We start from the raw sequence: 27,619 nt of genomic DNA, 5'->3' as shown, positions 1-27,619 counted from the left end.
CATGAAAATCCTAAAACTATTCTTTCAGCTGTGAGCTACTGATGCTAAACAGGCTCAGGATTACTTACACACCAAATAACAGACAGGTAACCTAATTAGCTTCTTCATAATTCACTTCGTCGAGGCTTCGTCTCTGATTTGCTGTATTATCAGACTAAAAGTACTTTTCTAGATAAACAAAAGTACTAAATAAAACCACTAAAACACTATACCAACAATACCTGACAAGAAACACCAGCATGGTCTTACATGACAATTATTACTGGGCTGAGAACTGAAAACTTCATGAATGTAAATATAAACATGTGTATTTGTATGTCATTTTTTCACATTTTGAAAAGCCTCCATACCTTCATCATGAATAAACAGAGACCTCATGTGGTCTTTTTGTGTAATTTCACATGAAAATCTGTTGTCGTCTAAGTGAACACAATATGGGATTTTAATTGTGGTTATTTGTATTTGAAGAGTATTCGGCTGCAAAAGCAGTTTAACCAGTCATCCAAAATTATTGTATAAAAAGGTTTAATGTTTAAAAAAAGTTATAAAAAAATAGTACAAAGAATTTACATTAAAAAAGCAAATCACAACACATCAATATGATTCTGGGTTTGTGTTTCAAATCCTAACATCACACTGTAAAAGTGAAAAAGCAGAGACATTTCAAAACAAGTCAACTTTAAACTCTCACTTCAATCACATTCAGTTCATTTTGAAAAACACAAAAATTCTTCCTGAGTAAAAAAACGTGTGAGCTGCCAATCAGAGACCTTCTTCTCTTCAATCAAGCGCACTAACCACTACACTACAGATGCACACAAAACTTGGTCTCTGCAAATTAAGTACATCCAGAAAGTAAAATGAAGATACATTATTCACATGATACAGTCCTGATCGAGTGATCAGACCTCTGGTAACAAAACAGTTATACTGTTTTGTTGTTTTTTTATACCATCACCCTAAAGAAATTTTGAGGTATCGGCAAAAGTTGTGTTCAAACAATCGAGGTATTAAAGGTTTTACAGAATTGCTACACCGCTAACATCTAGTGTTTGAAATCATTTGAGCACATTTTCAAAGATCAAGTGAATCATTAGTGTTGTACAAATTAATACTGGCACTAATTTGTTTTCAAAGACAAAGAGGGCGAGGACACTGATTACTGAAGGAAATGGAAGTGAAAACAGACACTTTAGTTACTGTAAATTCAGTTTTAACTGATTAAGTCCAGTTAAAAAAGAGTTCAGAACATGCTAGCTGTCCATTTAAACATGTGTGCTGTCCAGAAAAGTCGGACATCTAGCTGCAAACCCTGCTCCAAAGAACAAGTCAACGCTCTTAAAAAGTAAGTCTTTGTGCAAGTGAAGGTGAAAGGCTTGGATCGTGGTTTGGTTGGTTTCTCTCAGGTCTCCACTTTTTAAGCCTGTTTTCATTTTGGTTGACTGAAGGTGTTTCATGCCTTAACATACAACAAAAACAGTGACACATGACTCTGTTAATACTGCAAACCAAAGTATTCTGGACAGATTAACAGCTCAGACAGCACAACGGAATATGTATCAGAGATTGTTTGATGTGCAGTAAACATCATATTACGAATAAATGAGAGAAACAGAAGCTCTAGAGGTCTCTTAGAGGTCAAATGTCTCAGCATATCAGAGAGTGAAAAAGAATGAAGTAACTTTCCAAATGTGAGATGACCGGATGATAAAGATGGAATTATTTCTGATTGTGGTTTCAAGTATTTTAAGCGTCTCCCTGTGTGACAGACTGAAGGATTCAAGAACAGTTAAAGCTGCACAAACTTTGATCAGTTGAATGAAAGAGAGACAGTGCAACACAGATGATGTTTAAGACGAGTACCTGCTCTGAGTTTTCTTTCTCAGCTGGAGAAAGATGAGTGGAGCTAAAAAGCCACAGGCAACCGACAACACAGAAGCCACCATGACTGAAATCCTGAGAACTTTGAGAAAAAACGGGAAAGGAGAAAAAAATTAATCTGAACACCTAGAAAGTAACAATACACTGAATCTGTAAGAAGTACAAACATTAACATACCTAAATTTCTTTGATTAGATCCTGATGTCTCATTTAACCCTGGAAAAAGAAACACAAACATTAGATTAGAGTAATGATTCGTTCATAAATAAATGACTTTGAAAGAGTTTCTCACCATCATCATCATCATCATGAGGAATCGTCACCATCACCTCTCTGTGAGGAGCAGAGAGCACTCGTGCTGCACATCCCACCTGTGTGCTGTGTTTACGTGAACCTGAGAGCACAGCTGTAGTGGTGACAGTGAATGTAGCGTTGGTGTTGGACACACTGACAGTGTTGTACTGTGAGAAGCTGAGGTCTTGTTGTGAGACACTGAGTGTTACAGTGGGAGCAGGTCGACCAGTGGCTGAACAGGAAACAACCCACTCTTCAGTAGAGTTTGAGTCTCTGACATCAACAACAGGTTCATGCAGCTCTGTGAAGGATCAGGAAATATCATAAACATGTTTTCACAAACACACCAGCTGCTCACACATTTATGTCCAGTAAATGTTGACATAAATGTCTGAAGCAGTTGTTGTTGGTTAAAGAAGATAAAGTTCTTACCAAAGACATGGAGGCAGGGTTTCCCTGTCAGAGAGCCGTCAGGATAAGCGTTAAACAGGCAGTGATAGCAGCCTTCATCCTGCTCCGTCACATTCCTGATGACTATGGAGCAGTTCTGCAGTCCAGTGTATTTAAACTCAACTTTATTTGTAAATCCATCATTCACTCTCTGACCAAACTGCTTGCTGTAGGTGGCAACATTTGTCTCCACATCATGTGAGATTTTCTGCCATGTGACCTGAAGGACGTCTTTAGTGTCCAAGAGCTGACAGCTGAATTCAGCATCTTGTCCCACTGCTGCCAGCACAGTCTGCTGTGTTTGGACCACTGTTAGAGCTGCAGGAGATAAAGTTTGAGAAGTCAAGAACTTTCAGAAAAGTAAACTGTCATTAACATGTCACTCTTATTAAGTCCGGTCATTGTCCTAAAGGAATTGTTTATACCTTTTTCTAAATTCAAATTCCAAATTCACATTCGTTTTTTTTCTACCACTATTGTGTGCATAAATGTTTAACTATTGTGAAATGTCCATCTTTCTTAGAGGTCAAAGGTCCAAACCATGGTTTTTATTAGCAATAAAAAATATTTTTCAAAGGCAGTAACTTTTGTGATGATAACAGAAATATAAAGCAATAAAAAGAAAGAAAGAAAGTTCTGTGGGCGATGTCCATAATAACGCATAGACGTTATTATGGACAACGATCAAAGCTATCACATCGTAACGTGACGTGATAGCTTTGTACCTTAAAAGCTGCTGGTAGCTGCGTCTGCTTTTAAAATGACAAGCAGCAAAGTATTTGAAGAATCTCAAACTGTAGGCTGAGCAAAATCAGGAACAGCGTTACTTCATTTACACAACCTTCATCTTGCTGAACGTAACCTTTCTCTTTTCTTTTGTTTGATACAATAATGAGTGAAAGTATAATAATAAATCCGGTTATTTACACTCTGCGCTGTTGAAGTCACGTCATGCAAAATCAACTTTTCCTGTAGCCCCTTTCAAATTGAAAACGCTGTAAAAGAAACACTTCGTTTCTTAACAAGGCGTTTATTTGAAATTTGACGAACTCGTGTAATATCACACTCAACGCTTACCCACTGAAAAGCGGTTCCACGATTCAAAATATACGAAAAAAAGAGTGTAACACGTCCGTGTGGTCTAGGGTGACCAACCGTCCCCACGCCTAATGATGTTTAAAAGATCCCAAAGCGCAAGTGCATCTTTTCAGACGAACTGCAAAAGAAATTTCCTCGTACCGACCCAGTATTGGTATTTTTTCTTATGCAGATGAGGCAGTATTTCTGTACCATTATTTAATTCCAGAGGCTTTTAAGTTATTTTTTGCAATTGTTGACTTGTAAAAGCCTATATGACATATTTTATTCCACAATTCATTAACCGCACAGAGAAGGCATCGTTTAAATATGTTATAAATATGTTTCTTTAAGCAAGTTCTTCATGACTGAGCCAAGTGTCCTCTTTTTTGGATATAAAATAAGATCACCCTAGTATGGTCACATACATTCTGGAATAAAAGTTTCTTCTTACCTTTGCCAAAGACTCCAAAAATAAAAACGGCAGTGACATAATGTGTAATTCTAAGCTGTGGCATTGTTGCTCCATGCTGTACCGCCAGAAGTACCGCCAAAGCTGGATAGTGTGGTTGCGAAAGAAACCGCTACTACTTCCGGGTAAATTGTTGTAACAATTTCTGTAATGTATGTAAAGAAGCAATAATGCCTGATGATAAAACACATATTTCATGATTATAAGGACATAGTAACAGAATTTTTCAGTAACTGATGGTTACTTATTACTTAAAAGTGCAATAACATACAGCGCAGTTGCCTTTATTATCCCCCCGTATGATAATAGTACAGTCCAGAATCATATTATCTTTTACTACGTTTCATGTGGTTTAAAAAAAAAAGCATTTCTGTCACAAAGAAAAAAGAAATGTTAGAATTTTCTCTAAAGTCATGTTTTCAGATGGGATATTAAGCTAGAGGACATTTGTTGTGAGAGGTCTCTCTGTGGAAAGCTGTTATATTCTCATCTATTTACAACTAAATTGCAGGTTGTTTGTATAGATCCCAAAGTCTTTCAGCTGCTGAACACAGATGTTCATCAAAACCAGCTGCACACCGTAGTGTAAAGTTACCAGATAAACTGAAACTCTTTGAAAAGAAATTAATATTGAATACATGATATTCTCATGTGAGTCAAGAATAATATACAAATGAAACATACTATAAATATATATTTATTCTACTGTTTCACAAATCCTTTAGAGAGAGGTGCCAAACATTCATAATAAATAAATATAGATATATATTTAATGATTCCAAAATAAATCAATAAATCACACACTTACAGTAAATAAATCAACACTGAGCAGCACGGTGGTTAGCACTGTTGCCGCACAGCAAGAAGGTCCTGAGTGCAATTCCACCATCAGGCCGGGGTCTTTGTTATCCCTGTGTTTGCGTGGGTTCCCTCCGGCTTCCTCCCACCGTCCAAAGACATGCAACTTGTGGGGATAGGTTAATTGGATAATCCAAATTGCCACTAGGTGTGAATGTGCAAATGGTTGTCTGTCCCTGTGTGTTGGCCCCACGACATACTGGCAACCTGTCCAGGGTGTACCCTGCCTCTTGCCCTATGACAGCTGGGATAGGCTCCAGCGCCCCCCCCCCCCCCCCCCCGAAAAGGATAAACAGAAGCGGATGGATGGATATATTTAATGATTCCAAAATAAATTAATAAATCACACACTTAAATAAATCAACACTGTCGCCCATTTTTTTTTAATTTAAAGTAACATGACAAAACAAAACAAAAACAATTATATGCAGCATATGTATTTTTTACATATTTGATTACTTCTCTAACCGAGAACACTAAAAAGAACAACAACATGAAAATATGCACAGTGAAAACAAACAGACATATTTTTCATATTTACAGTATGTTACATAATTACAGACACAGTACAGTTGTGTAAAAAATTCATTATGGTAAACAGAAAGTTAATTAAGCCCCAGTACGATGATTTCTTTTGGTGTAGTCCTTCGTTTTTCTTCAGGATTGAACTTCTTTGTTGTTACCGTTGTTGTGGAAGTTTTCCATTAAATAAAACCTGCAGACAAGTGGTGAGCGGTGGCTAACATCCTTTAATCAAAACAAAGAACAGAAAACTAAGCTTGGTGGAGAGACGGTCAGCAGTCTCTCGGGCTACGTCCACACTAGCCTGGATAGATTTGAAAAAGGCGTTTTCATCACACTAGCGTTTTCAGTCGTTTCACAGAGTTGTGCGTCCACATTGAAACAGCCGAAAAAACGCTATGTTCCAGCACTGCGCACGCGCAAAAGCGAGTGATAATTAAAGAATTTGAAGAAAAGCTATCTGGAGCATGTACAAACTGATATGAATCTTTTTTAGGGCTGTCAAAATTGAGCGCCATCAAAACAACTGCTGTATAATGCACTCCGCTATCTTTGTTTAATTGGTCACATGACTGCATCACATGACTAAAATGCGTCCTTCGTGTTAGAAAGTCTGCGTTTTCGAGAGTTTTCAAAAGTCTCAGTGTGGACACGAGGCCAAAACGGAGAAAAACGATGCATTTTCAAACTAAAACGCATTAGTGTGGACTAAGCCTAAGAGACAAAAGACTCTTCCTGTGGTCTGCTTCCCCCCAACATCCTTACCAGGCCCCCACCATCTGTCGAACTGCATGAATGTGAAACATGCTAAAGTCCAGTGGCACTAAGGCAGCATACAATTAATTAATGTGACTAATACATAAATAAAAGAAGTTCTTATACACCATCTTGTGGGATACTTTCTGTCATTCAAATCTTTGTTTCAGTTTTCATCAAAAATGAGTCTTCTTGCAGGTGCTGATGACAACACTTGGTTATGATTTTGTTGAGTTCGCTCAGGAGTCTCTTGTCTGACTTCCCTGCACTCTTGTGTATCAGTCCTTAAAATGAGAGCAAACAAAAAAGTTACATTTTTTAAATATTACTGTATGATTGAGAATAAAGTTACAGCAAAGTGTGAGAACATTTAACACCAGCACTGCCCAGCCTTCTACCTTTCTACCTTTAAAACCCGCCTTCCAGCCAAATGGATGGTAGGCTTTTAGCTAGGCTTTAGCTTCAGCCAAGTGGAAGCTAAATTGGCTAGTCATTCATATGTAAATTAGGTTGTTATCTGAGAATCCCGGAGGGGAGTGGGGGTGTGTGAATGATTGCTGATTTCTAACTGCCAACTGCCTCTTTGTTTGTCGGGGGGGGGGGGGGAGCTGCTAAAAGCGGTGAACTTCCTTTTGTGTTCGTCTTGATGCATTCTCAATCATCCAGGGAAATAAATCTCCAAAAGTCACCAACTTGGAGTGGTTAGTTTCCTGAGCCACAAGGAAACTTGTGTTTCAGTTTGCCATCTTAGGGAGAAATCAACACACATGGGTGTATTTCCTTTGTTGCTGAGATTTATTGATAAAAACAGTACAAAAAACCAACCATTTGTACACATATTTACAAATAATAATAAAAAGTGAGTGAGTACATTTCAACATTTTCAGCAATCACTCACAATCCTGGCACTGCCATGGTATCTGTAGTCTGCATTAACCACATGTGTATCTGTAGCAGTGAACACATCGCACAGTGGCATGATTGTTCTTGCATTTGTGTTTGACCTGACACATGACCTGACATTATTATTTGTAAATATGTGTACAAATGGTTGGTTTTTTGTACTGTTTTTATCAATAAATCTCAGCAACAAAGGACATACACCCATGTGTGTTGATTTCTCCCTAAGATGGCAAACTGAAACACTCCAAGTTGGTGACTTTTGGAGATTTATTTCCCTGGATGATTGAGAATGCATCAAGACGAACACAAAAGGAAGTTCACAACTTTTAGCAGCCCCCCCCTCTCATTCACACACCCCCACTCCCCTCCAGAATTCTCAGGTAACAACCTAATTTACATATGAATGACTAGCCAATTTAGCTTCCACTTGGCTGAAGCTAAAGCCTAGCTAAACACCTACCAGCCATTTGGCTGGAAGGCGGGTTTTAAAGGTAGAAAAGCCAAATGGCTGCTCTCTGGGACTCTAATTAAAAGATTGAAAGTGAAATGTGAGAACAGAGGCTGAAATTTTCAGTTGTAAATTCACAGGATGAAGAGTCACTTACTCCTCAGTGTCTCTGTTTGCAGTTTCAGGTGGTTCACTGAATCGCCATGTGTGAAAGACTGAAAAATGTAAGAAATTTATTAGATTTATTATTGCTAATAAACTCACACAAATGCATTATGATATACTTGAAATAAATAATAAAAACCATAGTTTGGACCCTTGACCTCTAAGAAAAATGGACAGTTCACAATAGTTCTGAAAGTTCTTGACTTCGCAAACTGTATCTCCTGCAGCTCTAACAGCAGTGATCCAAACACAGCAGACTGTGCTGGCAGCAGTGGGAGAAGATGCTGAATTCAGCTGTCAGCTCTTGGAGACGTCCTTCAGGTCACATGGCAGAAAATCTCACATGATGTGGAGACAAACGTTGCCACATACAACAAGTACTTTTGCCAAAAAGTGTGTACTGACTTTGCAGATAAGATTGAGTTTAAATACACTGGACTACAGAACTGCTCCATAGTCATCAGGAATCAAACGGAGCAGGATGAAGGCTGCTATCACTGCCTGTTTAACACTTATCCTGAAGGCTCCTTCACAGGTAAACCTGCCTCCATGCCTTTGGTAAGAACATTTATCTTCTGTCAACAAATGTCAGAGCTACATTTCCTGGACATAAATGTGTTAGCAGCTGGTGTGTTTGTAAGAACATGTTGATGATATTTCCTGATCCTTCACAGAGCTGCATGAACCTGTTGTTGATGTCAGAGAGTCAAACTCTACGTAAGAGTGGGTTGTTTCCTGTTCAGCCACTGGTCGACCTGCTTCCACTGTAACTGATTATCTGCAGAATAACTTTGGCACAAAACAAACTTCACTGTTCAAAACTTTGCAGACTTCACTATATACAGTGCAGACAGTGTGGACCCTCTAAACTAGGTTTGTGGGATTTGATCTTTCAAGAAATGCAAACTGTTTTTGGTTGTATTCACTTAAAAAGAATGTCTTGAAGAAATTACTGGAGTCAACAGCAACAGAATAGTGCAGGCATAACCATCATACAACCTCATCACTGCACATTTCCTCTAGAGGTGGGAATCACCATACATCCCACGATACGATATTATTGCAATTTTTAAAAATATTTTGCGATATTCAGATTCTGTACATAAAGGTAAACTTTATCAATATTCATTTTATCTAATATCAAAGTCTCGCACTCAGTCTTTCTCTCATTTCAGTCAGTTTTATTGTTGACAAACTGAACGGTTTGTATTACAGTCTAGTCCAACTTAACTGAATGCAACCATCTGGTACAATTATAGCTATTCTGAACTATGCAATTTATGAAAACTATGCAGCCCATTCAGCAACTGAAGAATTTGAAAGTAAATTAAAACAAAATATAATTTTACATTAAATAAAAAAGTTTTAAACTTAATTAAAATAAAACATGTCTTAAATGTAGTTTATCGCTGCCAAAAAAAAAAAAAGTTAAACACATTTGGACAGTGAAGGAATGTCAGGATTCTTGCTCAGAAAAAGGAGCTGATCAACATGCTCTGAAGTCAGAGCATGTTCCAGTCCACAAAAAAAAATTTTGTAACAAAATATCGATTTCTGCTGTCCCTGTATCGATACATTATTAGCAAACAAAATATCACGATACTACACGGTATCGATTTTTTCCCCCACCCCTAATTTCCTCCATGCTCCCAGTAACTTCCTAGTGTTCTGTTCCCAGTTTGTTTTCTAGTTTGAGTTTCCAGTTTTCAGTTAAGTTTGTTGTATTAATCGTTCGAGTTTTTCCAGCAATAAAGCTGCAGTTTTAAGTTTACTCTCTGCGTATCAGTCCCGTGTTTGGGTCCAACATCCTGTCTGCCACACAGCAAACCATGACTATTTCAAATCATATTAGTTTGCACTTCCACACTGAGAAGAAAAATTTCGAGCTCAAACTGACTTGATCAGCTTTTTGAATCTTAAGTACCGGTAACTTAACTTATAAATTGAGTTCTAATAACAAGTTGATATAAAACTGAGTTCAGTCTACTTAATATTTGTAATTAAATGCAATATGAGATTTAACAGAGTGGAAATTATTAACACAAATCATAGTTTTTATTTAAACCTCTTAGAGAAAATAAAAGCTACCATTTTAATTATTTGACAGGTAATAATGGTGAAACATTCATATACACAATCTTGATACAATAATAATGAAAATTATGAATTTATGCAGAAAAACTGAAAACAGCTTTTCAGAAGCCATTCAGAGTTTCACAGACTGTGTATGTTTCACTTCTCCTATCTCAACATTCAATCTCAAACGATGTGGAGACAAATTTCGAAACGGCTTTAATGATAAAGTCGAGTTTTTATACACTGAACTACAGAACTGCTCCATAGTCATCAGGAATGTAACAGAGCAGGATGAAGGCTGCTATCACTGCCTGTTTAACACTTATCCTGAAGGCTCCTTCATTAGTAGAACCTGCCTCCAAGTCTATGGTAAGTTCTTGAAACAAACATAGTGGACATAAATGTGTCAGCAGCTGATGTGTTTGTAAGAACAGGTTGAAGATATTTGCTGCACAAAAATCTATCAGGACAACATGCAACATAGACACGGTTTAAGAGGAGTACCTGTTCTGAGATTTCTTTCTAAGCCAGACAAACATGAGAACACCGAGCACCAACACCACAGAGGATAAAATCACTGAAATCCTGATTCCTTTACGACAAACAGGAGAAAGAAAGTTATAAAAATTTGAACATCTATCAAAACAAAATAGGAACAGGAAAGCTGACTTTAAAACATACAAATGTTAACACACCTAAATTCCTGGGATTAGATCCTGATTTCTTATCAAGATCTGGTAGAAGAAAGACAAACATTACAATCACAAAGTAATTATTAATTTATAAATAAATGACTTCAAGAGAGTTTCTCACCATCATCAGGAATCGTCACCATCACCTCTCTGTGAGGAGCAGAGAGCACTCGTGCTGCACATCCCATCTGTGTGCTGTGTTTACATGAACCTGAGAGCACAGCTGTAGTGGTGACAGTGAATGTAGCGTTGGTGTTGGACACACTGACAGTGTTGTACTGTGAGAAGTTGAGGTCTTGTTGTGAGACACTGAGTGTTACAGTGGGAGCAGGTCGACCAGTGGCTGAACAGGAAACAACCCACTCTTCAGTAGAGTTTGACTCTCTGACATCAACAACAGGTTCATGCAGCTCTGTGAAGAATCAGGAAATATCATCAACATGTTCTTACAAACACACCAGCTGCTCACACATTTATGTCCAGTATGTTTGTTTGAAGCACTTGTTGTTCGTTAAAGAAGGAAAGGAAGGAAGTTCTTACCATAGACTTGGAGGCAGGGTCTACCTGTCAGAGCTCCTTCAGGATAAGTGATAAACAGGCAGTGATAGCAGCCTTCATCCTGCACCGTCACATTCCTGACGACTATGGAGCAGTTCTGTAGTCCAGTGTATTTAAACTCAACTTTATCGTTAAAGCCATCATTCACTCTCTGACCATAGTACTTGCTGTAGGTGGCAACATTTGTCTCCACATCAGGAGAGATTTTCTGCCATGTGACCTGAAGGACGTCTTTAGTCTCCAAGAGCTGACAGCTGAATTCAGCATCTTCTCCCACTGCTGCCAGCACAGTCTGCTGTGTTTGGATCACTGCTGTTAGAGCTGTAGGAGATACAGTTTGAGATGTGAGGCACTTTAAATATAATGTTCAAGTCCAACTTGCTGACACATGAGGTCCAGAGTTTCTAGCCCTCACATTGCTGGCATATCAACCACATATTTAACTTTTGGTATATTTCATATTTCAATATACTTTCAGACTGAGAGAGATGGCCTGTCACAGAGTTTCACCGTTACAAAAAAAAAAATAGGCTGTCTGTTACAGACACACACTCGCACGCACGCACGCACGCACGCACGCACGCACGCACGCACGCACGCACGCACGCACGCACACACACACACACACACACACACACACACACACACACACACACACACATTATATACCTGGACCAAGAGATCCATTTAATTTATATATATAGACCAACAGATTGGGGATTGGGATCCCAACCACTGCCTGAGGGTCCCCAGGCTAGGCCCCTATGCAACAGAAGCCTCCCTAGAGTATGTCCGACAGATATATAACTGAAGACATACTGGCTCAGACATCAATGGGTCTGCGTAAGGTGTTGAAAAACAAGGACAGACTGATGAGTAGTCGTCTACTGGAACAAGAAGGCATAAGGGACGAGATAAGATCGGTTACCAAGCCTCAAGAAAAGGTACGTTAAAGGCGTTGAGTGCAAAAGCAGCTGATCTGAAAGAGAGGATCGTGGCTAAGCTGGAACCTGGACCCTCAATGACCGATTACCAAGACTGAAGTACCAACTGAAGGTATACTAGAAGATGTAAATGTAGCATTACGGACAATTCCTAATGCAACCATCACTGAAACCAACCAACTGAAGCAATACGCTCCATGGAGAAATTAAGCCAAGATCAAGGTAGCACAGATGTGAGTTAGCCAACTATCGGAGCTGCAGAAAGTTGTGATGAAGAACTTTTTTATACTGTAAATTAATAGTAGAAAAACTGATTAACTGACAGACTAAATGTATAATCATAAAGTCTGTCTGACCATCTTCATCAGTTCTCACATGCTGCTGCTCTCCTCCCTAATCAGTCTCTCTTTCATTCATTCTATAGTCACCTCTCTCTACCTTTGATGACATCTCTCCTACTTAGGTGTTTGTTGAGCTAGTTAATATTAGTGTTATGTGACGGCTGTGTGCAGGCAGGAAAAGGACCCAAGGTGCAGACTCCAGAGACAAACGTAAACTGAAAAAGCTTTAATGCTGAACTCAAACAGAACAAAAGTAAGAATCCAAATAACTTACACAGGCAGACAAAACACACAGCAAAATAAACGGTAGATCACAACAATGACAAACTGAAACACAGGGCTTAAATACACAGAGGGAGCAATCAGGGAATGGGTAACAGGAGGGAAACACAGCTGGGGCAAATCAGGCCTAACGAGACAAGGGGAAGCGAAACCAGATACATTAACCTCAGACAAGGACCTTCAAAATAAAACAGGAAACATGACACAGACTGAACTAAAGACACAGACTCGCACCCACTGCAACAGAGGGAACAGAGACGTGGGACCAGGGCAGACACAGACACTGACTGGACACGGGGATATAGCAACTAAGGATACACAGAGACGCGAACTAGACAAGGGGATACAGCTGACAGGGGAGACAGAGCAACTAGAGAAGACAGAGACATAAACCATAAGACAGAACTCAAAGAAACCAAAGACTAGAAATTATAAATAATATTATAAGGTCAACGACCCAGGCATCCTAACAAGTAGGGGTGCAATGATACACAAAATTCACGGTTCGGTTCGATACTTTGGTGTCACAGTTCGATATTTTTTCGATACAAAAAAAAATGTTCATGCCTTTTTAATTTGTCATTTAATAAAATTATAAATATATATTTTAACTCAAAAGTGCAGTTTTTAAATGTAATGTTGCTGAAACAACAAAGTAATAAAAAATATATATATATCTGATTGAGGAATCACTCATCTTTGGAAAAGAGAGTTTGTTACAGAGAAATGTCTCTTTCCAAAATAAAAGCTATACTATACGCTTCTTCTGGGCTATATTCTCAGCAGCATATTAAACATATCAGGTCCCCATAAGGAGAATCATGTGCTAATGGCTGTCTAAATGACTCGGGTAAAGTTTGTAGCATGCGTGCTTGTTGTTTTTGTCTGCTTCCACTTGTCTTTGCACTAGGATGATGTCGGTATAAATGTGCAGTCATATTCGTTGTGTTCCCACTAGTGCTGTCAGCATTAATCTCGTTGAAATAACGTTAACGCCACAATGCGGCAAATCTCTGGTAATGAGCTACCGCAGATTGCTCCGTGCATGGGGCTGGACGGCCAACACGTTAATGAGCTAACTGCGCTAATGCACTAGTTCCCACCAATGTAATTGAGCATTGCATGGCACATCCAACATACTGTTTTACTTTTGTCCATGTCATGTTCGGAGGCAATAAGACGCAGGGTTCTCAAGCACGAACCACTTTTTATTGAATTGTAGCAGCAGTGTACGTGGCTACATCAATTTCTGGAAAACACCTATACACACCGGTCTTCTAGCGACCTCTAGTGGCTGCCCTCATGGTAGCCTTACTAGGACAACATAAACAGATTTCACAACATCTCCCCTTTTAACAAAAGTACTTTAAACATAAAACAGTGTTGTCAGAACGCAGGACATCACAGGGGTAGACTACCCTCAGTCCTGATAAGGGATTATTCTGCCCTTAGAACATAGAAAGGAGATAGTCCTCAGTCTCTGAATCTGAGAGGTACTTTAATTTCCCGCCCCCTGGTAGTCACTCTCACAGGTGTGGTAGGGCGGAGAGGAGACCCCGGGACAGGGATTGGCAACGCCTGCCTTACTGGTGGTTCTTGGGAAGCAGCCGCCCCTTTAGTTGGAGTAGTCGGTGTAGCTGGAACAGTGCTCTGCTGCTGCTCCTCAGGATCAGCGGTGCCTGGGACAGGCTGAAGGTGTCGTCTGTTGCGGCGAGTCACGTTCCCATTCGCCATCTCCACCAAGTAGGATCTCGGCTCCTTAGACTTACTGATGACCTTGGCTGGAGTCGTCCACCCCTTTTCCCCGTCAAGCTTCACTACAACATCCTGGCCTGGGAGAAGCTCAGGAAGTGGACGAGCTGAATGTCTGCGGTTGTAGAAGAATCTGTAAGAGTCCTTAGCTGCAGCATCTCTTTGGCACACCGTGTCCCTATTGACTGGACTGGGCAGCAATGTCTTTTCGAGTACTGGGACGGTGGTGCGGATTTGACGTCCCATCATAAGTTGAGCTGGGCTTGCACCGGTTGCTGCAATTGGTGTAGAGCGGTAACTCATTAAGGCTAAGCAGGGGTCAGGCTGTTTGAGAATGTACTTGGCCGTTTGGACAGCTCTTTCAGCAGCTCCATTTGACTGGGGGTAATGAGGGCTCGATGTAGTGTGGGTGAAGCCATAACTCAGTTTGAAGTCTTGGAACTCTGATGATGTGAACTGCGTCCCATTATCACTGACCAGTTATAACGGGATGCCCCATCTAACGAACATGTGTTTAAGCTTGTTAATGACCTGTCTGCTGGTTGTTGTAGTGAGGGAAGCAATCTCAATGTCTCTTGAAAAATAGTCAACAACGACAAGAAAGTTCTTACCCTCAAGCTCGCAAAGATCAGCTGCAATCTTTTGCCAGGGGCCATTGGGCAGAGGAGTAGTCACGAGAGGTTCCCGTCGCTGTGTAGGCTTGTGCTCTCTGCAAAAGTTGCATGACCTCACCTTATGTGTTATTTGAAGTCCAATGTTGAGCCACCACACTGTTGATCTTGCGCGCTCTCTACATTTAGTTAGTCCTTGGTGGCCTTCATGTAATTGGTCAAGGACACTGGGTCTAAGTGCTGTGGGAATTACGATGCGATCGTGGTAGAGCACTAGACCATCTGATTCTGAAAGGTGGCTTCTGGCTGCATAAAAGCCTTGCAGTGGTGAGCTCTTTGCCATTCTCCGAGGCCACCCTTGTCTGATGAAGATGATTGCTTTTTGAAGCTCTGGGTCCCTCTGTGTAGCTCTACGAATTTCCTCCAACTTATGTGACTTGATAGGTTTGCTTGTCACTACGTTGCTCACATATGCCTTGACATGGCTGTCTGTCTCGGACGGGTAGCATCCGTGCAGTGGATGTCTGGAGAGTGCGTCCGCCACCACTAACTGTTTACCGGGAACATGCTCAGCAGTGACATTGAATCACATCAGTCGCATCAGCAATCTCTGACATCTCAGTGGCGTTTTATCAAGGTCGTATGAGTTGATCAAAGGCACCAAGGGCTTATGGTCAGTTTGTAGACGTACATGACCCATGCTTTGGATGTAGCGGGTAAAACGTTCGCAGGCCCAGACAGATGCTAAACACTCTTTTTCGATCTGCGAATATCTTTTCTCTGCGTCTGTGAGCGTGCGAGAACAAAAGGCAACAGGCCGTAACTCCCCGTCATTGTCCTGTAACAGTGCAGCACCCAGGCCATAGCTGCTGGCGTCCGCACTGACAACTGTTGGTCGGCCTGCATCATAATAACAAAGTGCTGGTGCAGCCACGAGCATTGCTTTTGCTTTGTTGAATGCTTGCTCCTGAGGCTCGCCCCACACCCATACAGTCTCTTTTTTGAGTAGATTGGATCGGGGGTGCAGCACCGTGGACAGGCCTGGCAGGAATTTTCCAACATAGTTTATTAATCCGAGTACCTGCCTGAGTTGTTCTACATTGGTGGGGCTGGGCATCCTGGCAATAGCCTCCACCTTGCCATCATCAGGTTTCACACCATCCGCACTGATGATGTGACCGAAGAACTGTAGTTCATTCTTTCCAAAGTGGTACTTGGACCTGTTGAGCTTAAGTCCTGATGCTTTGATTGTCTGTAATACTGCACCTAAGCGTTGGTCATGTTCCTCTTTGTTAGCCCCGAAAACCAATATGTCATCCATCACGACGACAGTCCCCTCTAGGCCCTTGAGCAAGGTGCTCATGAGCCGCTGGAAGATCTCGGGTGCTGAAGTTATGCCAAATGGCAGGTGTCTGAAGCAAAACCTGCCCATGGGAGTTATGAACGTGGTTAGTTTTTGGCAGCTGGGATCCAGTGGTATTTGCCAGAACCCACTGGAGGCATCCAAAGTGGAGAAAACTTTAGCCCCTGCTAACTTAGGAGTTATGTCATCCAATGTGGGCAAGATGTACCGTTCACGCTTTACTCCCTTATTCAGACGTTTTAAGTCCACACACACCCTGACCTCATCCTTGTTGCGCTTTGGAGCAGGCACCATTGATGCACACCAGTCTGTTGGCTCGGTGACTTCCTCAATGATGCCAAGTTTGAGCATGCGCTTTATTTCCTTTTCCACTTTTGGGAGGAGAGGAAAAGGCACCCGGCGTGGGGTGGTTACACTGTACGGCACTGCATCTTCGGTCAGGTCGATTTTTACAGGTTCACAGTTCAGCAGGCCAATTTCTCCGAACACATCCTCTGTTAAGTCACTACTGATTTTGTTAACTCTAGTGACTAATCCCATGCGCTTTGCTACTGTCTTCCCCAGTAGGTTACTTGCATATTGCCCTTTTATAACTATAATCCAGTACTGGTACTTTTGGCCTTTGTACTCTGTAGTAGCAAGGAATTTACCCATGCACTTGACTTTTCCACCAGGGCTGTACACAGTTGGCTTACACTGGATAAGTTTGGGTCTCTGCTGTAGCTTATTAAGGGTCGTTTCTGTCATAACAGTGGTGTCTGCGCCTGTATCAATTTTGAAATCAACTGGACTGCCATTTACCAATAGCTCAATGTCCCAGTTGGCATCTGAGCCTGACTCCTCAATGGCTGTTGTTTTTGGCTCAATTACTGCTCCCAGGAAAAGCTCCCCTATGAAGAATGAATCCTCATCTGAGTCCTCTACAGCCTCAGCCCTGACCTATTTTAGCATTTTGGTTTTGCATACAACTTCAAAGTGTCCCAACTTATTGCACTTTCTGCATCTTTTATTGTGGGCTGGGCAGTTTTCTCTTTTGTCATGCACCCTGTTGCATCTTTGGCATTTTGGTTTACTCTCACCACGTTGTTGCTCACGTACCTGATGAGGTTGGTAGTAACTCCTTCTCATGCTGTTATAATGCCTCTGTTTCACCTCATTCACCGTGCTTTCCACTCGGTCTGCACTTTGCTGTTTGACTTGTTCACTCTGGCGTGCTAGTTGAATGGCTCTATCCAAAGTTAAGTCCGCCTCGAGCTGGAGTTTTTGTGAAACATCTTTGTCAATTAATCCAATGACGATACGATCCCGGATCTGCTCGTCTTTACTGCCGCCGAACTCGCAGTGCTGCGCGAGCTCGTACAGGCTCCGCACGAAAGCCTCGACAGTCTCCCCAGCCCTCTGGCTCCGTTTGTGAAAACAGGCACGGTCGTGGATAACGTTTCTCTTTGGGACAAAGTGCTCATCGAACTTTTGTATAACCAGATCATACTCAAACTGCGGACTTGGCCTGGCCTCCGTAGCAGCAGGAAACACAAACGAGCCATATATTGGTTCGGCATCTCTCCCCATGGAGTAAAGAAGCGAGTTCACCTGCACTTCGCCGCTCTCCATCCCTAGCTTGGACGCCACTCGAAAATGGGAGAATCTCTGCCGCCATATCGGCCACTCTGCCGGCTGTGTAAAGTCGAACGGCTCCGGAGGTCCAAATTTAGCCATTTCTTCGCGTAACTCGGCGTGAAGTCCTCAATTCTGACACCATGTCATGTTCGGAGGCAATAAGACGCAGGGTTCTCAAGCACGAACCACTTCTTATTGAATTGTAGCAGCAGTGTACGTGGCTACATCAATTTCTGGAAAACACCTATACACACTGGTCTTCTAGCGACCTCTAGTGGCTGCCCTCATGGTAGCCTTACTAGGACAACATAAACAGATTTCACAACAGTCCATGACGCGCTTACCTTCAGGGTCATACGTCACATGAAAACCAAAATAGTTCCAAACGATCTGAATGAGGGTGGGGGAGGTTCAATTTGCCATGTTGCAACGAGAGCTTAACTTCCGTCTTGCTAGCTTGCCCTGCGCTCAGTGAATCTGTGTTCGACTACTCCGCCTAGGCTGCACTGTGAGCGCAGATCCACTGAGCTCTCAACACAGACAGCATCGTGAGAAGGAAAGTTGATAAAATAAATTAAAAATTTTGTATTGTTCATACATATGCGTACCGAACCGAAAGCACTGTATCGAACGGTTCAATATCGATATGAGTATCGTTGCACCCCTAGTTAATAGGTATGCCCTCATTGTCATCTGTTGTGATTTTATTTTTGAAAGGATGCTTCCTGTTATGCTGCAGAGTATATGCGAGAGTTCGGTAAACAAAGTCACATTGGTGTGAATGTTCCGGTAAAAGCCGATGCCCCACTTCCTCCGTCTAGATAATAAGTATCTTCAGTATTCATGCAGATTCTGCTGGAAGACCCGTCTCTGCTAACAGTGCTCTCTGGCAAATTCTGAATTCAGCTCTTATGAAGTGCAGGTTTCTTCTAGTAGAGGAATGCTTCATTTCGATTCCATGCGAACCTGAAATCTGTGTACCAACTGACATGTATGTTGAGGAACAAAAGACATATTTACCCCTACATCCTGACTCATTAACGATGACGGAATTGTGTGCGTAAATGCGCACACCATTATTGTTTTTTTGGGGGGGGGGGTTTAATTTATTTTCAGTGCATCATCTAGCGCTAAGTATTTATTAATGTCAGCACCGTATCCTGTAAGATTTGTACATTAATCCAAAACAAATCCGGTCTTTGAGTCCCATTAACTGTAGTATTTTGACAAATACTGGATATCACAGATCTGAGATTAAACTACATGAAAGCGGTCTGTAGTGTTGCAGAGATGACTGCACTTTTCTTTATTGTTTCTATAATTTGACAAAAATGGGAAGCACTGCAAATCCGTCAACTAACCTTAAAATTACACCTTGATTACATGGATCCCCTAGCTGCCCTGTGGCGTTTTAGACATATTTGTACAAGTTTTAATTTCAGAGCACAAAAATGTAGGAATACATGTAAAAGAATCATGGAAATGAAAAATTTATGCTACTGTGGGTTTAACGTGACATTTTAAAGTTAAATACATTTAATGCTGAAAAAGGGAAATCAAGGAAATGTTTTTGATATGGGCGACATGGGGCGTTGCCCAGGGCGGCATCGTGGTGGGGGCGGTGAAAGAAACTCCGTCCCGGGTCTGGTCCGTGGATCGGGTTTCCCCGAGGCGTGGGCGTCTATAAGCAGAGTTTTGTCTTTACCCTATAAGATTCAAAATTATTCTTAAGTAACACTCAGCAATATATTCTCAAGTAGCACTCAGATATGCCGTCAGCGGGTTAGTTACGACGTCAGGAGCAGTTAGGAGAACAAAATGATACAGAGACTGTTCAGGTTGCTTTCCCAAAATCAACTCAAAGTTTTATTCTTTTGTGCAGCAGTATTTATAGGCAGAAAGTTCGTGTGTCAACAAGTTTTAAGTTAAAACCATATAAGGAAGGTCCCCCAGCTCTGAAAGAGGCCTTCTACAATCGTATCTCAACATACCTTTGACAGGTCCGTTAAACACTAGACAGTTAGAATCCTTTGTTCTACAATTGCAGTAAGATGCACTCTCAAGGCCTATAAATCTTATACAGAGGTCTCCTACATCCGTGAGTTCTGACACAACCCAGATGGTCTTCACATAAACATCTTCTGCAAGGGAGTGATAAGTAAAAGAGTGATTTGTTGGTGTTTTCCCTCCAACCTTAGTATCTACTTTCACACCATAAAATCTTGAGTTGACAAAGCAAGAGAAAATGACGGTTAACATAAAGAGCCTTGTTGAGTCACAGAATCTTCTGTCTAATATCATCAAAAAAAGTACCCAGTAAATGCTCCCATAATACTAATATATCTAACAGGCGGAAGCATGGGCATCGGCAAAAAAAGTTGCTTGCACCCATGATCATGCCCAGGGGCGGAGCGTGGGGGTGGCTTACTGGGCTTAAGCCCGGATTGTTTTGTCAGAAGCCCGGGGTCTTTTGGAGTGTAATTTTTTCATAGTTAGATGCCTGGCTGACAACTGTATAAAACAAAAAGTACACACAATATTCGAAGCACATAGTGCACACTGTGGGAATTTACGACTGTGCGTGAATCCCCCCTGATATTGGTATGATCCGAGCTCAGGCACTAAGCGACTGAGCGAGGGGGCGGGGCAGCTGCTGCCTGTGAGTGCACTGTTGGAGAAACGGAGCCAGCCATACTAAGGAGAGCTTAAGTTTGACCAGGTACCAAAGCAAATCATTCGTACCGTACAAATAATGTAAATATGACGGTGCATCACGAAAGATTGATATCAAACTGATCACTTGACCAATATTACCTTACTTGCTCTTCAAGTGAATCAACAAATGGCGAAATGAAAAGCCGAACAAATGCTATTTTTTTAGAGAGTCTTAGCTTACATGTGTTTATTTCATATTTTCAGTTGTTTCTCAGGTAAATGTTATTTTATATATTATGCTTTGTATGTTGTTCAGTATATTTCTATGCAAAACAAGAGGGATTTCAGTACACAGCAGGATATTCACAGTTGAAACCAGATATTTACATACATTTTAGGGAGAAAACATAAAATTTTTTACTGTACAACATCAATTTAGAGTAAACTTTTGTTTTAGATAAATATTGAAATATATTTTGAATGAGTTAAATGTCAGAATAAAGAGAGACAGAGCTTCTATTTTTTATCACTTTCACCAAATTTAGGAGTACATGTACACTAAGTTTGTTAATTAATAAGAAACTCCAGATGATTCCATTCTGAGCTGAAGAAGCTTCTGATAGGTTAGTAGAGTCCATGTGAGTAAATTGGTGGCACAGCTGTGGATGCATATAAGGCAAAACACAGAGCCTGTTTCTGTGACATGGGAAAATCAAGAGATGTCAACCAAAACACCAGGAAGAGAATTGTGGAGCTCCATAAGTGTGGCTCAGTTTGAATACAATTTGGTGCCATTTGCAATTAAGAAATACAGATAGTTTCTCTCTTTACTCTTAAAGTTAACAAATATGTTTTTTATATTTATCAATCTAAAAAAAATAAACATTTAGTCTGATTTGATGTTACAATTAAAAAAGTGTTTGTGTTTTTATCTGAAGAGTTTGTAAATATCTGTATATTTGATGATTGTCAGCACAAAGAGGGAGAGAGAGGAACAGAGAGGGAGATGGAGAATGAGGACAGAACAGAGATGAACAAGAGCAGGTGAGACACACATGTTAGTCAAATGGTTGTTTACCAAAAGTATCACCGTATCATAGGTCCTCATGTATCTCGTACCTAGTGTTTCTTTTTAGGTTTGTTATTTTTCAAATTCTATATTTATTAAGTTTTGCAGGCTTGTTTGCACAACAAGGCTAAATAATTATATAAACTTTTCTCAATCTAAATAGTGGACTTTGGTAGAATTAAAAAATAAGTGTAGTGCAGGTCTATGATGATTTTTAGTGCTACTATCATCTAGTTCTGATTCTGGTTCTGTCTTGGTTAAGTCCAAAGTAGTCCTGCTTCTGAACTTTTTTGAACAAAACTCAAAACAGACCCTATTAATCTTTCAGTCATTTCTACCCCCCCCCCCCCAAAAAAAAAAAAAAAATCCCACATGCATACTACCCTTTTGGGCTAAGCCCCGGGTGTTTCAAATGTCTGGTTCTGCCTCTGATCATGCCAGCGCATTTTTGGGATTGCATGGGCGCCGATAGGTTTTCTATTGTCCATTTGCGGCAGTAAGGGCGCCCTCCGTTTGCGAGGTGCGCCTGCTGCTTGCCGCACATGGAGTAGGCTGTTTCTAAATAAAGCCCATTTCATTCATAATATTGTCAGTCCATCCAAGCCCACTACGTATTAATTATTTTTCCCTCGGTTGTACGAAATCCCAGAAAAAAGAAGAAAAAAAACCTATAGAAACCGAATCTGTGCACTTAGGTTTATCAGTGTAGGTTGTGGTTGTGGTGATTCTCAGGTTGGGGGGATTTGTGTTTGATACTGGAGTGAAAAATTACTGATGGAAGATGGACAAGAAAAGGTTACAGCCATCAGATCCTCAGTTTAGAAAAGAAGAGAAAAGAAGAGGAGGAGAAACGAGCAAAAGATAAATGTAAGCAGATGAGCCTTTGGATAATGGCAGGTATTACGTATGACATGTATCCTGGATGACATTTATTAGTAAGGATTGGAAAAACGTCCGGCTAACAAAGTTAAACAGACGTTTTTGAGTCCCATTAACTCAAAAACGTTAATGGGACTTAACGTATATTAAATATTTACATTGAGTCAAAACAGGCTAGGACCGCTGTTCCAGATCTACTGGCGTTTAGATCAACTGGCGTTGGTCGAACAGATGTGTGGCAGTCTTGCGTTTCAGTAGCTCCTACCGACAAACCAGCAAAAAAAACGGCAAATGTGTCATCTGTGACACTTGTGAGGTTATCTCAAACACACTCCGTCAGTCTTGATGCTGGTGAACAACAAAATGTTTAAAAATGTGGCGAGTTTACCTGGTGATATCCTCATGCGCGACGCGATCGCGAAAACAGCAAACAAGTAACACCACGCCGATGTTGTTCACAGGACAGCAAGAGTAAACGATCGGGAGACTACTGTCGTCGTTATCGTTCCCCTCGCACGGTTTATTTCTCCGGTTTCAGCGTTTTTGCTTCACAACTAAAGCGAGCAGTTTACTTTGTGCACTAACATGGAGTCGAGTCAACCAGCGCCACCTCTGGCCAAGTGCCACAGCCTACAGCCAGATCAGCCTGTGACACACATCTGCACCACGTTTGAATTCGTGTCATGCACATTTGTACCTTTCAATTGTGTCTGTTTGTGCGTCATGCAAATAAACCTTTGAAATGAATGAAATGATATCATATATTCCTTATTGGCCTACATTTTTACAAAATTCCAAATTATATACACAAATACATATACACTGCATTTCGTTGCCCTGTACCTGTGCATGTGCAATGACAATAAAGTTGAATTCTATTCTATTCTATTCTACAAAGTCATAGAAATCACCACTCCAATTGGTCATCATGATTTTAATATTCTCTTTTCCCATAACAATGAAATACGCCTTGGACAAATATGACACATCAATATTTCATTAGTGTTGTTGTCACATCACATCCTGTAAGCATCGTCTGTCTGTGTCTTTTCCCTGGAAATGAATATTTCCAGCCAATATAGGCAATCCATCAACATGGCTGGAGTTATATACAGTCTGTATAAGTGTGGTTAATCTAATGAACATTTGTAAGGAGATGGCAGTTACTGTGAATTCACAGCAGTTACACAGTGATTAGTAATAAACAGCCAGTGAGAGTGAGTGGATTTAAGAAAGTCAGTGACTCAGGTGTGTCGCTTGGTTTGTCATCTGTTTGTGAGACTGGAGGAGACGTAGAAATCTTTTGTTTTAAATCTTAGTTAGGAAGGTTCCTGTTTGAAAACAAGCACTTTCTGTGAGAAATGCAAGAAGTACATCTGCAGAAAGCACACAGTTACATTCTGTCCATCATGTGGACAAAATCGAAAATGTTGAGCATTGAAAAACTGAGAAAGTTGGGCAAGTTCAAAATACGTGTTTGTAAGAACGAAAAACCAAATTGTTCCTAAAATAGTTATGGAAAGTCTAACAGTTGTATGTCTGTGTTCTACATGTTTATCTGATGGGAAATAAAGTTGCTATTGTTTTATTGCAGTTTTTGGATAATTCTGAGTGGATTTAGACAGTACGGATCTAAATGACCCGCAACAAAATCAATGTCAATTGTTTGTTCTTCAACATAATACAAGGGTTAGTTTCCAAAAATTCCATATGATCTTCAATTTGTAGCAGATCCACTATCACACAGCAGCTGGAGCAGTTTCAAATGGAGGTCAGTCCACTGCTGCCACCTGTGGCCAAATACCATAGCCCACTACTAGATTAACTTGTGACACATCTTCACCTGCTGCTATGATGACATTGAGAAGAGGCTGAGTGGCTGCACTTACCCCTGGTACATCCAAATCTACCCACAAACATGTTGACAGATGCAATGCCAACAATGTGGATTGTCAACACTGAAAACAATCAGTAAGCAAAGACAACAGGGATCAATTTTTTCTGTTTATTTAGCACCCACAACATTTGTAGTCGCCTTCTGCACAGGGGAAGTCCACACACACTGTGTGGTACCACTTTCCACAGAAGGTGCATTCAATCTGCAAGACTGAATGAGATTGTCAGAGTCATTGTCTGACTGTTTATTACTAATCACCTGCTGTACATTCACAGTAACTGCCATCTCCTTACAAATGTTTAGTAGATTAACCACACTTATACAGACTGTATATAACAACCAACTCTAACATGTTCGTTCGCAGAGAAAAGACACAGACAGACTATGCTAACGACATGTGATGTTACAACACTGGTGAAATATTAGTGTGTCATATATTTGTTCACGACATTTTTCTTATGGGCAAAAGTATTGATATCAGGATGGTGATTCTTATGACTATGTGTATGTCATTTGGCATTTTGTACAAATGTAGGCTGATAATAAATATATGATATCATTTCATTCATTTCAATGGTTTATTTGCATGACGCACAAACAGACACAATTGAAAGGTACAAATGTGCATGAAACGAATTCGAACGTGGTGCAGATGTGTGTCACAGGCTGATCTGGCTGTAGGCTGTGGCACTTGGCCAGAGGTGGCGCTGGTTGACTCGAGTCCATGTTAGTGCACAAAGTAAACTGCTCGCTTTAGTTGTGAAGCAAAAACGCTGAAACCGGAGACATAAACTGTGCGAGGGGAACGATAACGACGACAAGAGTCTCCCGATCGTTTACTCTTGCTGTCCCGTGAACAACATCGGCGTGGTGTTACTTGTTTGCTGTTTTCGCGATCGCGTTGCGCATGAGGATATCACCAGGTAAACTCGCCACATTTTTAAACATTTTGTTGTTCACCAGCATCAAGACTGACGGGGTGTGTTTGAGATAACCTCACAAGTGTCACAGGTGACACATTTGCCGTTTTTTTTGCTGGTTTGTCGGTAGCAGCTCCTGAAACGCAAGACTGCCACACATCTGTTCGACCAACGCCAGTTGATCTAAACGCCAGTAGATCTGGAACACCGCCCCTGTAACTGGGAGGGGTGGGGTGGCTCAAAGCTTTGACTAGAGTGCTCTGTAAATGTTCACGGAGCCTCACACAGATTGTAGAAAAAATGAGAAAAAAAAGAAAAGAAAAACAAGTGAAGAGTTACAGGACGCAGGTAAAGTTTAGGCACCGCCCTCTTATCTCTCATCTCGTGTGACCATTGCATACTCATTCTGATTACATTTATCTGTCATTCCCAATAGATCAACACTTCGTACTTGGAATGAGAAAGGCAGATATTATTTGAGTTTCACCCTCTGAAAAGCGCTAGCATCCAAAAGTAACGTGTTTATGTTAGAGACGAGAAAGCGCATGGGCAGCTATCGAGCTACACTGTCTGAAGGGTCGATTAGCCACATGTCCGCACACTTCAGCGACTCATCGTGACCACCCAGAAGAAGTATTTTCTCGAGTTTTATTTTTAATTATCAAAATGAACATTTTAAATAAAATATATGAAATCTGTTTTCCTTTCAACAAAAGTTAAAGACAACATGAATATGACAGCAATCACTCAGACGGCATATTTGGATAAAAGTCAATTCTATAAAAGGGTCTAACTCACATACTGTCATTAATATGCAGTTTTTTTCTCACCTTTGTCAAAGGCTCCGGAAATGAAAACAGCAAGAAAATAATATAAAACTCCAAAGGAGGACATTGCATTGACACGCCGTTCATTTAAACTCCAGGTTCCTGCTTCTGCAGTTCCTCGAGTTTGATCCAATCAAATGCGTACCGCTCGCGTGGAGTCAAGTTACTCAACGTTTCACGTCACTTCCAGCTCTAAAAGTCGGAGCAGCTCCACCACCAACTCTCAGTTCGCTGTCCAAACGGAGATGTGAACGCACTCGAGGACAATAAATTACGCTTAAAGTGTTTCGTTCTGACAGAGTGGGCTTTCCACCCACCCCATTAATGCTCCTGTTCAGTCTTTCAACAGACTACCTGCATGTCTCCGGACAGGGATAGCGTTGATCGAGTGCTGATTGATTGACAAGTGGACGGGAATAGAGTGAAAGCGGAGTTTACCAGGAGCGGCAGAAGCACAGAAAGCTTACATAATAACAAGACAGGACTAAAAGCACAGACAGCGGCTGCACTGAACACGTTTCAATGTTCGTAACTTTCGATTTCTCTTCAGATCTTTTTCCAGGTCAAGAGCAGCACAATCCTACAGACTGTTTGTACACACGTGAAACCCCAATCACCATTCAAACATTTTAATTGTTTTTTTTTTTTTACGATTTTCCCCTAAATATCTGCAGTTACAAGTCGTTCAGCTGTTCAACTGTCTGATTTTTACACGCGCCTTTTGCTACTCTCCTCCTACATCTGATCTGTGCAGAGATTCATTTGTAATGTAAAGCTCGTTAACCCCGAGCTTCTCATGCTCCGTGTACATGTATACCAGCAGGTGGCGTAGGCTACTCAGTCTTCGTCACATTAGTTGGCTGGTAGTGATGGTTGCGCGATGCAGGGCAGGTTCAGTCACAGATCACAGTACATCCACCATATGCATGTTGTAGCGACGTGTTTATGTTTTTCAGTAGTTGTCATAGGTAGCTGGTTTTTACGGTGGCCCCTAGAGACAAAGCACGTACAAATTCCAAAACACTTACAAACTCCAAAACACTTGCAAACTCCAAAACACATGCAAATTCCAAAACACAACGGAAGTGCTCCAGGACGCTAGGGGCAGTGTTGAGCTTTGGTTACATAGTAACTACACAAGCCAGGAAGTACCAATGACCGGATTTGGGGTTTGCAGCCTTAAAGGCCGCATTTTAAGGCCGATTACGTCACAGCGACAAGAGAAGGCTGTCCCAATTCAAAGGCTGCTCTACATGCGGCCCTCAAATGCCTCCTTAATTTCCTTGAATTTTAAGGATGGGTCGGTGTAG

General features: G+C 41.0%; 2 protein-coding genes across 2 annotated transcripts in view; both read right to left on the bottom strand.

Moving 5' to 3' along the window:
• LOC120727518 (nectin-1-like) overlaps window positions 1–4,260 on the bottom strand; it is a 55,723-nt gene extending 51,463 nt beyond the window's left edge. Inside the window, exons 1-5 of the mRNA XM_040021834.1 lie at window positions 4,157–4,260; window positions 2,608–2,943; window positions 2,174–2,476; window positions 1,965–2,097; window positions 1,037–1,038 (exon numbers count right to left, since the gene is read on the bottom strand). Coding sequence (XP_039877768.1) covers window positions 1,037–1,038; window positions 1,965–2,097; window positions 2,174–2,476; window positions 2,608–2,943; window positions 4,157–4,220 — 838 coding nt within the window. The 5' untranslated portion in view covers window positions 4,221–4,260. The remainder of the gene's footprint in view (window positions 1–1,036; window positions 1,039–1,964; window positions 2,098–2,173; window positions 2,477–2,607; window positions 2,944–4,156) is intronic.
• Window positions 4,261–6,079: 1,819 nt separating this feature from the next.
• LOC120727590 (OX-2 membrane glycoprotein-like) lies at window positions 6,080–26,435 on the bottom strand. Its single transcript, XM_040021955.1, has 7 exons — window positions 26,313–26,435; window positions 11,135–11,473; window positions 10,716–11,006; window positions 10,598–10,636; window positions 10,407–10,494; window positions 7,819–7,876; window positions 6,080–6,594 (listed from the first exon to the last, which is right to left on the bottom strand). The coding sequence occupies exons 1-6, from the start codon at window positions 26,374–26,376 to the stop codon at window positions 7,852–7,854; spliced, it is 846 nt and encodes a 281-aa protein (XP_039877889.1). The 5' UTR covers window positions 26,377–26,435; the 3' UTR covers window positions 6,080–6,594; window positions 7,819–7,851.
• Window positions 26,436–27,619: the final 1,184 nt, after the last annotated feature.

Source organism: Simochromis diagramma, unplaced genomic scaffold (genome assembly GCF_900408965.1).
Source record: "Simochromis diagramma unplaced genomic scaffold, fSimDia1.1 OVJJ01000356.1, whole genome shotgun sequence".
Classification (NCBI taxonomy): domain Eukaryota; kingdom Metazoa; phylum Chordata; class Actinopteri; order Cichliformes; family Cichlidae; genus Simochromis; species Simochromis diagramma.
The sequence above is the reverse complement of the archived record's forward strand: the minus strand, read 5'-3'. Positions and strand labels throughout refer to the sequence as shown.

Coding starts and splice junctions, on each gene's coding strand:
- LOC120727590 (XM_040021955.1), bottom strand. CDS start 26,376: ATGTCCTCCTTTGGAGTTTTATATTATTTTCTTGCTGTTTTCATTTCC. Junction 11,474..26,312: donor TTCCGGAGCCTTTGACAAAG/GTGAGAAAAAAA, acceptor TATCTCCTACAG/CTCTAACAGCAGTGATCCAA. Junction 10,637..10,715: donor GGTGACGATTCCTGATGATG/GTGAGAAACTCT, acceptor TTCTTCTACCAG/ATCTTGATAAGAAATCAGGA.